The following is a 14192-nucleotide window of genomic DNA, read 5'->3' on the forward strand; positions in this document are numbered from 1 at the left end:
TTGACAACAGTTTGGGATGTCTTATAAAGATACCTTAAACTGTTTTATAAACTTAATTGTTTTGTGTCTTATTTTTATAACAAACGAATAGACGTTATTATAAACTTATTTATCCAACCCTAAATCTCTCCTTTATAATTTTCATTTGGTCTTGCAAATAACTAGCACATAAATAAACCTATTGGCATCTAAAGAAAAAAAAATAATTTTAACATTGTAAATAAAGAATTCACATCAAGAATACAAGTGTATACATCCACAGATTTTACATTTAAATTGTGCAAGCATAAGAAAGTGGGTCAATCTACCTTTACAGGGTGGGATTTAAAGTCAATAAGGAAGCACAAAACTTTTATTTCCCAACCTTCCTATGGCTGCCATGACATCTAAAATGTTGGTGCATGATTCCTCATAAACAATGTAAGTATACTTCATTAAAACGTAACCAGAAGTTGTTGAAGATGTGTAATATGTGCATTTTAGTACTTTTTTGAAATTTGATTTAAACTGATAGCAAACTTATAAACTGATAAGGACTCTTAAAATTTCTATTAGTGTGTCAAAATTTTAAATCCCTCCAATAGACTAGATAAAAATCACAGTACACAAAGTACAGATTTCTAGATCAATTTGATGTGTATTGAAAACATTTTTAAATAAATGGCATAATAACAGACTAAATAAACACACTGAATCATTATTACATGTAATAAATTGAGTTCATAAGCGCATCAATACATAAGTTTATATTAATCTCTATGGGAGGGTCAGAAAATAAAAACCCAAACAACGATTACCTGTTGGCCTTGTAGTTTTCAAGAAGAAGTGAACTAGAACTGTCCTAATGGTACTAATACCCCCGCAAGGCTAATTTCAAATAGGACAAATAATTAAATTGAATAATAAAGGTTTGGAACACATACCCAAAAAAATTCTAGAACTGTAAAAAAAAAATTAGTTAACAAAGAAAAATTAAAATCAAAATTGTCAGAATTTCACGATAAATACATATCTATAACAGTAATACATTTACAAATTTATGTATCTGATGATATTTTTTTTTAAATTTAATTGATTTAAAGAAATACCAACTAAATGACAATAACCCCTCCCTTTATAGTAAATGGAAATACCAGTAGCCAAGCAATGCTCTTCTGTTGATAAAACTTTCAATATCTTTCTAATAACAGTCTTGACAGATGCAATTAGTTGTTTCAAATTTTCCTCACTTTCTCTTATGGCACAATGTAACTCCATATCAGAAAATTGATCCCATAGGACTATGATTTTCTTTGATGAGCTTGTTAAATTTAATAAACTCCCAAAACATTACCATAATTACCATACTATGTAAAAATATGTAAAAAAGAAAATTTAATATTACAAACAATTTTAAAATTGCCAAAACACTACAATCATATCTGTAATTTTGAATTTCATTTAAATTAATGCTCACTAGGGTCACTTCATCAATTTACTTGACTAATAAATTTAACCAACTTCTTAAAATAGTTTAACTTCTTTATTAATAATGATATTATTTATTTCCTTATAATAATAGAAACTTTTGGTTTACATGAAACAGTTTTTAAAAAGTCCCAAAACCATCACCCATTTTACAGATTATTAATTTCCCCTAAACACATGCTCCATCTGAACCATGGCTCAGATAATGGCTCCCTTGGGACAAATGAATTCAGCCACACTTGTCTTTGATGTTCTCATTAGCTCCCAAGAATTTATCATTGACAAACAAAAACTTTGCAATGTCAGTTGATAGAATACTTATAAAAGATAAAAAAATTTATTAATCAAGACATAAAGACAAAGAAACCTCAATCTGGATGTTTTTATATCAATATATTTTAGAGTGTTTTAATACTATTAATTAATTAATAAAATCTGTAAGGATTACCTCCCTTACTTTTCAACATTAGTGTACAATATATAGAATAAGGAAAATGAAAATTGTCATAAAATCATTAAATCTTGTCTGATCTTTAAAAAATTGCAGGTGCACATCTTCAGATGGTGTTCAACATATGTACAAATTTTCAAACTGTTCCATGCAGTAATAAAAAATTCTATAGGGGGGACAAAGTTGCGTCTACAGACAGACGGACAGACGGACAGACAGACAGACGGACGGACAGACAGACGGACAGACGGACAAGGTGAAACCAATATACCCCCTAAACTTCGTTTGCGGGGGTATAAAATGTAAAATTGTTAACGCATGACGACGAACGAAGACCAATTGCATTAGGTCACCTGAGTGACTCAGGTGACCTAAAAACCCAAACAATGATTACCTGTTGTACACGCTTTAAAAACAAGAATTTGTATAACGGTATCACTAATTATAGAACGACAAAGGCTATTTGTGAGAACAATGTATTCTGCTGCTAAGCAACTCAAAGACATTTAGATGTTACAAACAAACAAAATTACCAAAAGATGTTTTTGTAAATAACATATGATGTAAACTTAAACCAACCAACTGAAATGCTATAATTTTTCCGTTCTCTTTGAAGTTGAATCTACATTTGTGTGCACAGTACAATTTCAAATGTTGTTCAGTTACCATTCGGTACTGTGCACCGTAGGTCTAGAGCCTGACCATTTCTTATGCAATGAGCCCTGCTAACTAGATACACGCATGTCTGCATAATTTAATGTAATAATTCATGACTTCATTTTCTTATACTTTTCCTTTAAGTATGATCCAATAAATCTCTAGATTTTAGTACAGCTAGGTTATAGCGAAGTCCTAGGGACCAATGGATTTACTTCGTTATATCCGTAATTCCTTATATCAGTATAACGAATTCGTAATAATAACTATAACGAATTTTCTTTCACCAGACTATACTTTTTGATAATTGAGGCTTAGAATTAAAATACTTACTTTGATACCTTTAATAATCGGGTTGTGAGTCGAAAAAATTATAATAATCAAAAGTAAATTCATTTGAAGTAGTCTATTAAATGGTGTGCAAACTTTTTTACACTGTAAAAAAAATCGTCATGAATGTGTTATATTTCGTTATCATTTACCTGAGCGGGACTCCAAATCAGTTCGCTTGATCCGTAAATTCGTTATAACAATAAAATTTTTCAAAGAATTGATAAGAATTTTACCGGGGAATCAAAAAACTTCGCTATATCCGAGAATTTGCAGTATCCGTGTTCGTACTAAACGAGTTTTACTGTAATGATTTTAAATGCTTCACTATAGCGCTGTAAACTGCCCATCCAAAATGATCGACAAAAGAAATAGTCTAGACGTACTTACTTTTTTTATCCACCTTCCCCCCACCCCCTATGCACCGAATGTGTCAAAAAACTTAACATCGTGCCCTCCTCTGAGAGAAAGAGGAAGTGAATAGATGAAAGAAAAAAAGGAATGTAGATAGAGAAAGAAAATGGGTAGGCATTGACTTATCACGATTGACCTCAAAGTCAAAAGGGATTTTTTTTGTAATAAGATAAATTTTAAAGCTTCAATAAATAAAGTTATCATTTTAAAATATGCACTGGACCAAAGTATTCACAATAGGTACATGTACATAGTGACCTAATTACCTAAACCTAAAACTCTTGACTTAAATATCAACAAAATTTTGTTTAAAAAGAGTCAATATATTAGGTTTTGTTGCACATATTGGAGAAAAAAAGAATCATGAATGTTTTCACCTGGAAACTAAATTTACAGCCAGGACTTCTCAGAAGTATAAATAAATTTGATCAAGTACCAAGTTAATATTCTGAGGAATTTTTAAATATCACAGTGTATTTGTAATACTTATATTTACATCTAACAAGAGGCCCAGGGGCCACAACGCTCACCTGAGCAACAATAGCCATAACTTTGATCAATTCAGCATTACAGTTTCAAAATCAAAATATTTTGACAATTAAGTACACAAATCTGCTAATCTTTCTCCACAAATATTTATGATGAATACCAACCCCTTTTGTTGTTTTAGTATTTGTGAGAAGATTTTTCTCTATTCCTATTTTCCTCTATATCTACCTATGTAAAACATGATCCCCCCATTGTCGCCCACCCTACCATCAGGGATCATGATTTGAACAAATTAAACTACCTGAGGATGCTTCCACACAAGTTTCAGCTTTTCTGGCCTAACGGTTTTTTTTTGAAAAAATATCTTTAAAGATTTTCTATATTAATTCTTATGTAATACTTCATCCCCCCCTCTTGTGGCCTCCCCTACCCTTGGGGATCATGATTTGAACAAACCTAAATCTACACTACCGTAGGATGCTTCCACACAAGTTCCAGCTTTTCTGGCCGTATAGTTTTTGAGAAGATTTTCTCTATGTACCAGTATTCTTATGTAATACTTCACACCCCCCCCCCCCATTGTGGCCTCCCCTACCCTCAGAGATCACGAATTGAACAAAATTAAATCTACACTACCTGAGGATGCTTCTACACAAATTTGAGCTTTTCTGGCCTCATAGTATTTGAGAAGAAGATTTTTAAAGATTTTCTCTATACCGGTATATATTCTCATGTAAAACTTGCAACCCCTGTTGCACGTCCACCCTACCTGCTTCCATGCGATTTCCAGCTTTTTTGGCCATATTATTTTTGAAAAGAAAATTTGGAAAAAATCCCAACAAATTTTCAATAAATCTAATTATTTCCCTTTTAAAGAGGCCATAGCTTTTCATTCTGAGCAATCTTGAATCCCTACTCCAATTGATGCTTTGTATTAAGTTTGTTTGAAATCAGCCCAGCGCTTTAGCCATAAAAATGTGAAAAGTTTACAACCACGCCGACGCCTGTAACGACAGACAACAGACAAATCTTGATTAGAAAAGCTCACTTGAGCATTCTGCTCAGATGAGCTAAACAAGAGGCCCAAGGGCCACATCGCTCATCTGAGGAACAATAGGTATGATAAAGTCAGCTTAATGGAGTCATAATACAATCTGGACAATGTACATTAATACATGTAGATCCTGTATAAATAAAATCCATTTCCCCCCTTGGAACTCGGATAGCCCTGATTGCTGAAAATATTTACAAGAGCAGACTTTAATCACCGCTCCTGCACATATATAGGGACTCAACGTTATGCAGGCAGGGATGACCGCACACCTATGCAACTCAACAGGTACCAACGTTAATGCAAGCAGAGATAATGCAAGCAGAGATAACGCAAGCAGGGATGACCTCACACTTGCGCCAACAGCTCAACCTAACGCAGGGAGTGCCGCACACTTGCGCTAGAAAGGCCAAAACACCAGCAGGGATGACCATACACTAGTGCTCCGCCGCAACCACCACCAATACAAGCAGGTGTGACCGCACACTTGTATTAATGCGATACAGGGCAGAAATGACCCCACATTCTGTATCGTTGGTTAGAAAAACACGAATATTAGAAAGAGCAGGGATGTCAACACCCTCAATCTCTCCATACCTGTTCAAGTTTAACCCCAAACAGTCGTTTCGGTGCAATGCAATAGACACTGTCCCTATATATGTGCCAGCCTAAAATAATTCATAATATCTAAAATTGGAAATCAAAAATAAACAAACTAATCCAGCCTAACCCAAAACTACTTATGCAGAACAACTTATATACATTGAATATTTATTATTGTATAAAAATAATAATCACAATAATTGGTTAACAGTGGATGCATTAATTAAAATAATCAAGAATCAATAAATCAAGGGCAATAACCCAAAACAGTAATACAAAAAGATTCTAATGAAAAAATAGCTGCTTGCTTCAATTTTATAGTCATATCACATGTTGAGTATTGCAGTTCTCAAAAAGATCCTTTACAATTGTTTATATATGGGATATTTAGCTACATCAAACTCTGAACCTTCTTGTGAGGCCGAAGAATTGTCCTGGAGCCAAAGTCTTAACAATTATAAAGAATCATCTTGCTGATTAGTTTCTGAGAAGAAATTTTTTAAAGATTTACTCTTTATTCCTATGTAAAACTTTAACACCCCCCCCCCCCCCATGTGGCCTCACCCTACCCCCAGGGGTCATGATTTTCAAAACTTTGAATCTACACTACCTGAGGATACTTCCCACAAGTTTCAGCTTTCCTGGCTGATTAGTTTCTGAGAAGAAGATTTTTAAAGATTTACTCTATATATTCCTATGTAAAACTTCGACCCCCCATTGTGGCCCCAACCTACCCCCAGGGATCATGATTTTCACAACTTTGAATCTACACTACCTGAGGATGCTTCCACACAAGTTTCAGCTTTCCTGGCTGATTAGTTTCTGAGAAGAAAATTTTTAAAGATTTACTCTATATATTCCTATGTAAAACTTCGACCCCCCATTGTGGCCCCAACCTAACCCCAGGGGTCATGATTTTCACAACTTTAAATCTACACTACCTGAGGATGCTTCCATACAAGTTTCAGCTTTCCTGGCTGTTTAGTTTCTGAGAAGAAGATTTTTAAAGATTTACTCTATATATTCCTATGTAAAACTTCAACCCCCCCCCCCATTGTGGCCCCACCCTACCCCCGGGGGTCATGATTTTCACAACTTTGAATCTACACTACCTGAGGATACTTCCACACAAGTTTCAGCTTTCCTGGCTGTTTAGTTTCTGAGAAGAAGATTTTTAAAGATTTACTCTATATATTCCTATGTAAAACTTCGACCCCCCATTGTGGCCCCACCACCCTAACCCCAGGGGTCATGATTTTCACAACTTTGAATCTACACTACCTGAGGATGCTTCCACACAAGTTTCAGCTTTCCTAGCTGATTAGTTTCTGAGAAGAAGATTTTTAAAGTTTTATTGTGTATATTCCTATGTAAAACTTCGATCCCCCATTGTGGCCCCACCCTACCCCCGGGGGTCATGATTTTCACAACTTTGAATCTACACTACCTGAGGATGCTTCCATACAAGTTTCAGCTTTCCTGGCTGTTAGTTTCTGAGAAGAAGATTTTTAAAGATTTACTCTATATATTCCTATGTAAAATTTCGACCCCCCATTGTGGCCCCACCCTACCCCCGGGGGTCATGAATTTCACAACTTTGAATCTACTCTACCTGAGGATGCTTCCACACAAGTTTCAGCTTTCCTGGCTTTCTGGTTCTTGAGAAGAAGATTTTTGAAAATTTCTCGAAATTTTTCATTAATTTCTAATTATCTCCCCTTGAAAACGGGTATGGCCCTTAATTTTCACAACTTTGAATCCCCTTTGCCTAAGGATGATTTGTGCCAAGTTTGGTTGAAATTGGCCAAGTAGTTCTTGAGAAGATGTTGAAAATGTGAAAAGTTTACGGACAGACGGACGGACAGACGGACGGACAGACGGACAGACGGACGACAGACAAAATGTGATCAGAATAGCTCACTTGAGCTTTTAGCTCAGGTGAGCTAAAAAGTAAAAATGCATAGAATTATAAAAATTACTACATAGCTATATTTTTAATACAGCAACCATAACACATTATGCATGTGTGATAATTATTGTGAGGCCCCAAGCTGGTCCAGGGCAGAGCCCTGGTGGGGGCCCAGGGGGCTGAATTGCTGAATTCCGAGACAAACATTATTTACCTGGTACTCTTCGAATATTTTCTTTAAAATTTCAAGACCCCCGATGCTCTTGGATTTTAGGTTTTAGCTTTTAGATTTACATGCAAGCTTTTGATGATGAGATATTGTCTCTAAATGTAACAATTTTACATACTGTATGTGAAAGGGAAATGTTGAATTTTAAAAGAATGTGTAATTATATATGAGACACTGATACCCCAGCGGAAACCAACTGCATATGACTAAAGATAATAGGCGTTTTGAAACAGGTCTATTATTCAAACCGTAACATACTTACCTAAATGACAAATTTTTGATCAAGTTTAGCACAATGTATTGTGACTTTGTCAAAATTTTAATTACCCGACCGCCTACTTTAAATTACATGTAAGTATAGACTGACAGAATACAATTACGGACAAACACTCAAAACTTGATGTGTTTTCAGATTTTAGTATGAATATTTAAACTTGAAAGGAGTTTAAAGTTGTTCATCTCATTTTAATAAGTTTATTGTAGATCATTCTTAAAGACAATAACATGAAAGTCAAAGGTATAGCTCGTCCATATTAATTTATGATTCAAACGAACTTCCAATTAATTTTAATGTAAAGTATGGAGTGACGGTATTTTCCGGAATCGTAGTAATTGCATGGTTTACGATGAGAACTTAATACTAAATATGCAGATTATAATTCAGTGGAGTCTCAATACGATTTGTTTACGTGCAAAAAATAGGAAACTCAAATCATAAGACCTATGCTTTGCAAAATTGTGTGTATTCATTTGCATTTTTGCGTAAAGGGCGCTACGCCACTGGTCTAGAAAAGGTTCTTTTTAAGTTATTGATTGGACAACATACAGATGTAAGCCCCTCTTTTTTCAAGAGGGACAGGGAATAGGCCATATAAATGCTAACAGTAGTTTGAACATCAAACATTCATATTTATACCATAATTTTTTTTTACCTTCAATGTTTACAATCAAAATAATAATAAAAAATCATTATGATATTTTTTTCAGATGGCGACCTCCCTACCAATCACAGCCCAGCATTATTTGGAATGTGGCACTGAAGACTGTGAGAATAACTGCCAGTTTTACTGCAATCCTTGCCACAGACAATTGTGTGAACAATGCAGAGACAAACATCAGAAAAGTCCAGACACAAAGAAACATGAAGTGGTCCCCTTTCTACAGCACAAACGTCATCTTCCTGTGGACAAATGCAAGCTCCATCCAACTCGAAATGCAGATATTCTATGCAATGAATGCAACATTCCTCTATGTTCAAAGTGCACAACCATGGAAGAACACTTCGGCCATAAATTTGTTGATATGGAGGACATTGATGCAGAAAAGTTTGCATTTTGTTTAGATGAAATCTCAAAAATCCAAGAATATTTCCTTCCAACATCAAAAGAATTGAAAACAGAGACAGATGAAGATGGCAGAGAAGTAAAGAAAACCATGGATGGTATCAGAAACTCCATTAAGGCAGAAGCTAAGTCTCTGAAAGACCTGGTAGATAAGGTGACATCAGACAAATTGGAACAAGCCAATACCATAGAAAAGTCATTACTTAAAGTGTTAAAACAACAGGAAAAAACATACGATGATTACAATAAGTACCTTGAAAACCTTTTAAAAGAGTTTCATGGCTACCTCCCTTTAAGCAATTTCAAAGTTTTATTATCTGCCAATTTTGAAAACTCTAAAATCCAATCAGTTCCAGAGACTACTAAAACATTCCCACCAGTGTTTAGTGCTGGGAAATTCAGCTATGATGATGTCAGCAAGTTACTTGGAAAAATAGGTGTCCCAAACATTATACCTGATAAAAGGAAAATAAAACCAATGGCTACTCCATCAACACAGTTGAAACCTGCAGGGAAAGAGATGAAGCAAGATAAAAAGAAATCAGATGTGAAACAAACACTGCCTCTGTCTTCCTCAGTCACCAAGGTTAGGGAGTACAAAGTACCAGGTGTTGACAGTGTATATCATTTATCACTAGGTAAATCAGGCAGACTCTGGGCCAGTGGTGATGATGGTAACCTTGTTCAAACAGACCCAGAAGGGAATCAGCTACAGAAGATACAGACCAGTGGTAAAGATGAGGGATACCACACAGTCACACAGGACGGGGATCTGATCTATACTGACAAATGCAACAAAGTCATCAATAGGATAAAACAGGGTAATACAGTCACTGAATTCATTAAAACAGAAGACTGGAAACCAATCAGCATACACTCTTCTCACATCAGCGGGGACATACTGATAGGGATGATGAAGGATGGAGAGGCTAAAGTCACCAGGTACAACAAGACAGGAGAAGAAATACAGAACATACAGAGGGACAACAAAGGACAGGGACTGTATGGTGATCCACGCTACATCACAGAAAACATCAATGGTGATGTCTGTACATCAGATTTAAACAAACAAGTTGTAGTGGTAGTAAATAAATCAGGACAACATAGGTTCTCCTACACAGGTCATGGGTCAATGTTTCTTCCCTATGGTATCTGTACTGATCTCCTCGGTCACATCATTGTTTGTTTCAGTAATCTTATAAATAACAAAGTTCTCATCCTTAATCAGGATGGTCAGTTCTTGTCTCTACTACTAACAGCACAACAAGGGTTAATCTGTCCCCTTGGTCTGTGTGTAGATGACAAGAACAATCTCCATGTGGGACAATGGAACACCAACACAGTGACAGTGTACAAATATCTACAGTGATTCTCTCTATATATGTCAAACATATCAGACGTCAAATCTGAATAAATATTATCTTTCTAGTATAAAATACATCATGTAAATGAGCTTATTCTATTATTCTGTACATTCTAAAATCTTCCAGACCATATTGAATACCAGTATCATGAATGTATACTTTGTTCTGTTCATTTTTTAAAAAATGCAACAGTTTTTTGGTACATGTACAGTACCTCTATAACGTACATATTCTATGAAGAAATATTTTCAGTTTTGAGAATAAACAAGGAATTCTTATATATGTGTCATAAAAAGTTTCTAAATGACATATTCCATTACTTGTAAGTAAATGAATTGCTTTGTTGTTTATTTTGAGTCTTACTCTAAATTATTGACAGATTTTTTAAAGTTTGATTTATAATGCTACGTACCATTTAATGAATGCTAAAAGGGTAGTTTTATATTGTAACAGCCTAAAGCATATACATTGTAGGTTTTTATAAATGATTCTAATCTTCATGAGAAACAAAGTTTGTTTATACTGACCTCATGTTCATAATTATTCTTAGGTTTGTTTAAATTCTAACATTTTTCATGACAACATTTAAATGAACAAGGTAGGCAGGAAAGCTCTTTGGTTTTTAATAAAGAGCATAGTTGGTACAAAAAAACCCCAATTCTAATCTTTATCAAATGAATGATCTGTCAGCCGTTTTTGATTATGGACTTCTGGGAGTGATGGAATTCTATGATGAAATTTTTCTCTTAAAAAATCTACATATTAAAATTTTATATCTTTATTTTTGTTTTCCCCCTTGCTGGACCTTCACATAAGAGAGCTGTACTCCCTACTACTTCATACTACCAGGTACCTACTTTCCAGTTTAAAAAAAAACAACTCATCCTGCAGTAAACACATTTGAAAAATGTAGATAAGGTTCTATATTGCATATCACATTCATCTTCTTTCATTACTTCCAATAGTTTACTGAATTACTAGTATCTTTCACAAATAATCAGTATTTGACAATTAATCAACTTGATGGCTGACACAAAAAATGCTCGACATTCCTTGACTGTAAAGATGATTTATGCCCCAGTCACACATTCACGGATTGAATGCCGGATTAGCTACAGAAGCGATCCGGAATCATTCGTGGCGATATGTATTGACCCGTGGCTTTTCCGTCTGTTATCGTATCCAAACGTAGCAATACTTGTATAGCTGAGACAATTTTTAACATGTTCAAAGTTCAACTACGGATGAAACCACCGTAGTACTTCCTTAGAAAAACTTTTTTAGAACGTAGAAGTCCGTTTTAACTCCGTATAAATCCATAGTAATTCGTATGTATCAATTTGTATCCATTCTGTAGTGCATCCGTACTAACTCTGTATCATTAGATTTTCTGGTGTCAACCGTGGAAAATATTCCGTAGTAGAACCAAGGAGTTGATCCGTGAATGTGTGACTGGGGCATTAGTTTCATTTTCAAATATTCATGACCTCTTTGACCATATAGTCAAATTTTTTTTTTTTAAATCCGTCAAACCTCTTCGACATCCAATCGATGAACACTCCCTTGGTCACTTTCCGTACATGGAGTCACCCTTTCACTTGATAACACTGCTGCTCTGTGCTTCCTTTGTACCTTAGTTTTCTGATCTCTGAATACAATAAAAGGGAAATCATTCAATCTTGTTTGTAATGTGCTATTTGATTGGTTAAACAAATAAGTTAATGTATGTACAACCAGATTTCCTTACATCACAATATCATGACTCCTTTCAAAATAACTATTGAATTAAATAAATGTCATATCTAGATTTTGTTTGATGTTATACCTTTTTTTTCAGGACAAACCATGTTATTTATCCTCTGAAGTTAATGTTTTGAAAAATAACCAGCATGTTAAAAAGTTCACTAGGATATGAACTTGGTTTCCCCTCAGAAACCCTTAATTTGGGCCTCACAAGATTTGATCACATTAATAACCAAGTTATATCCTAGTGAACTCTTTAACATTGCTGTTTATTATGTCACAGATTTTCGAGCGGAATTAATTACAATTTATATTTACTGTAAAACAAAGACTAAGACAATATTTTTACATTGTTTTTACATATTTAATATAGTTTGAATCAATACATATAGAAAGTAATTGTCCTAGTATGGGAACTGGTAAGGTCCTCCACTGTTGTCTATTTCCACTTGGTCTTGACAAGACTGGACTGGTGAGGTCCTCCAATAGACAATGTTCTCTACTGGCCACTTGGTCTACACAAGACGTCACCAATACTCGGCCACCATCGATGAAAGTGGTTTTCACAAAAGATGGAACAAGGAACCTGCGCCAACATAGTACACAAACACATTAAGTACACGACAAAAGTAACTGTGGCTTTTACACCAATACGCACCATACTTTACTTACAGGCTATACGGTCATGAATGACACACTTAGCTTAGACGCTTATTACACACAAAATACTGATATACAGTCTTAAAGAAGACTTACTATAAAGCATGATAGCTTTTACACTCACAAAATACTAACTCAATTACTTAAATGCAGTGTTGCATAATACTACTCATGACTACAAAAGGAATATGACTATAATAGTCCGCCATACTTATAATAGATTCAAACACGTGTATCTAAACATAGACATTTAAATTCAAACGTAACAAATAAGCATAAAAAACGATTGGAATACCATGACTGGGTGTTTTAGAACAGTAATGAACGAAATGACGATAAAATTGACAATTAATAAACCTCACCTCAGAAAAAGCCAGTACCAGGTTCACTTCAGAGTTAGCACACAGCTATTTCAATTAACAAAAATGCATAGTGACTGGATGGTATGCACGAGAGAAGTATAAGTGCGTCCTTCCCTCTGGACTGCCGCGTCCAAACTGATACTGCACGGACTGGCGGGTTTAAAGCCCGGTGAACTGAGGTTCAATATGGGTATTTACAAATACGTAAGACTAAAATACTAAGGGGCTCACCACGGGATATGTGGTTAAGTTAAAATACGAAACTAAATATATACAATGATGAATTTTAATGTGACATTTACCTCCCTTTTTAGAGAAGTACGAAGTACTGGAAAACCAATTAAAATTTAAAATACTGAAAGTAAACATATTTACATCAAACGACTTAGGTAGTCTGCACCCACATTGTCTTTACCTTTAATTGCATGTATAGTAAACCTGTAAGGTTGCAAACTAAGCGCCCAGCGCATAACTCTAGGGTTAGTGACCTTAGCCTTATTTAAGTACACAAGTGGGCTATGATCTGTCTCTAAAATGAACTCATGTCCATACAAATACTTCTGGAATTTCTGAATTGCCCATACAACTGCCAAGCACTCTTTCTCAACAGTTGCATACTTGCACTCACTCTCTCTCTTAGCTTTCTACTAGCATAAGCAATTGGGAGTTTCTGACCCAGTTCTTCTTGTAAAAGAACTGCACCTAGACCTCTGTCTGAAGCGTCCGTCTGTAGAATGAAAGTCTCCTTGATATCAGGAAGTTTCAATATGGGACACTTAGTAAGTGAAGCTTTTAACGTCTGAAATGCTAAATTGTGAGCATCTTCCCATTTCAACTTAGTGGGTAAACCTTTTTTGGTCAAGTCAGTCAATGGTGACGCGATTTGAGCAAAATTGGGCACAAATTTCCGGTAAAACCCAACTAAACCAAGGAATGACCTTAACTGTTTTTTCGTAACAGGGATAGGGGCATTACATATAGCTTCAACCTTGTCAAAGTCTGGCTTCAACTCCTCATTACCCACTACATGTCCGAGACAGTCAATATTTGAATAGGCCAGTGAACATTTACCTGGTTTTGCTGTCAGACTTGCTGTCCGCAATCGCTGAAAAAGCTCATC

The 14192-nt window shown here is 35.1% G+C and overlaps 2 protein-coding genes across 3 annotated transcripts in view; one reads left to right on the forward strand and one right to left on the reverse strand.

The window, feature by feature from the left end:
- LOC109619435 (crossover junction endonuclease EME1) overlaps positions 1-11965 on the reverse strand; it is a 48704-nt gene extending 36739 nt beyond the window's left edge. Inside the window, exon 1 of the mRNA XM_066067187.1 lies at positions 11841-11965. The gene's annotated coding sequence lies outside the window, so the exon portion shown is untranslated. The remainder of the gene's footprint in view (positions 1-11840) is intronic.
- LOC136269684 (tripartite motif-containing protein 2-like) lies at positions 280-12114 on the forward strand. 2 transcript variants are annotated; one of them, XM_066067181.1, is made up of 2 exons: positions 280-420; positions 8588-12114. In XM_066067181.1, the coding sequence occupies exon 2, from the start codon at positions 8588-8590 to the stop codon at positions 10310-10312; it is 1725 nt and encodes a 574-aa protein (XP_065923253.1). In that variant the 5' UTR covers positions 280-420; the 3' UTR covers positions 10313-12114. The 2 variants fall into 2 exon arrangements, with proteins under 2 accessions (XP_065923253.1, XP_065923254.1); XM_066067182.1 differs by lacking the exon at positions 280-420 and adding an exon at positions 4564-5332.
- Positions 12115-14192: the final 2078 nt, after the last annotated feature.

Source organism: Magallana gigas, chromosome 7 (assembly GCF_963853765.1).
Source record: "Magallana gigas chromosome 7, xbMagGiga1.1, whole genome shotgun sequence".
Classification (NCBI taxonomy): domain Eukaryota; kingdom Metazoa; phylum Mollusca; class Bivalvia; order Ostreida; family Ostreidae; genus Magallana; species Magallana gigas.

Bases quoted from the DNA above. Each gene is read 5' to 3' on its own strand.
- LOC136269684 (XM_066067181.1), top strand. From the start codon at position 8,588: ATGGCGACCTCCCTACCAATCACAGCCCAGCATTATTTGGAATGTGGC.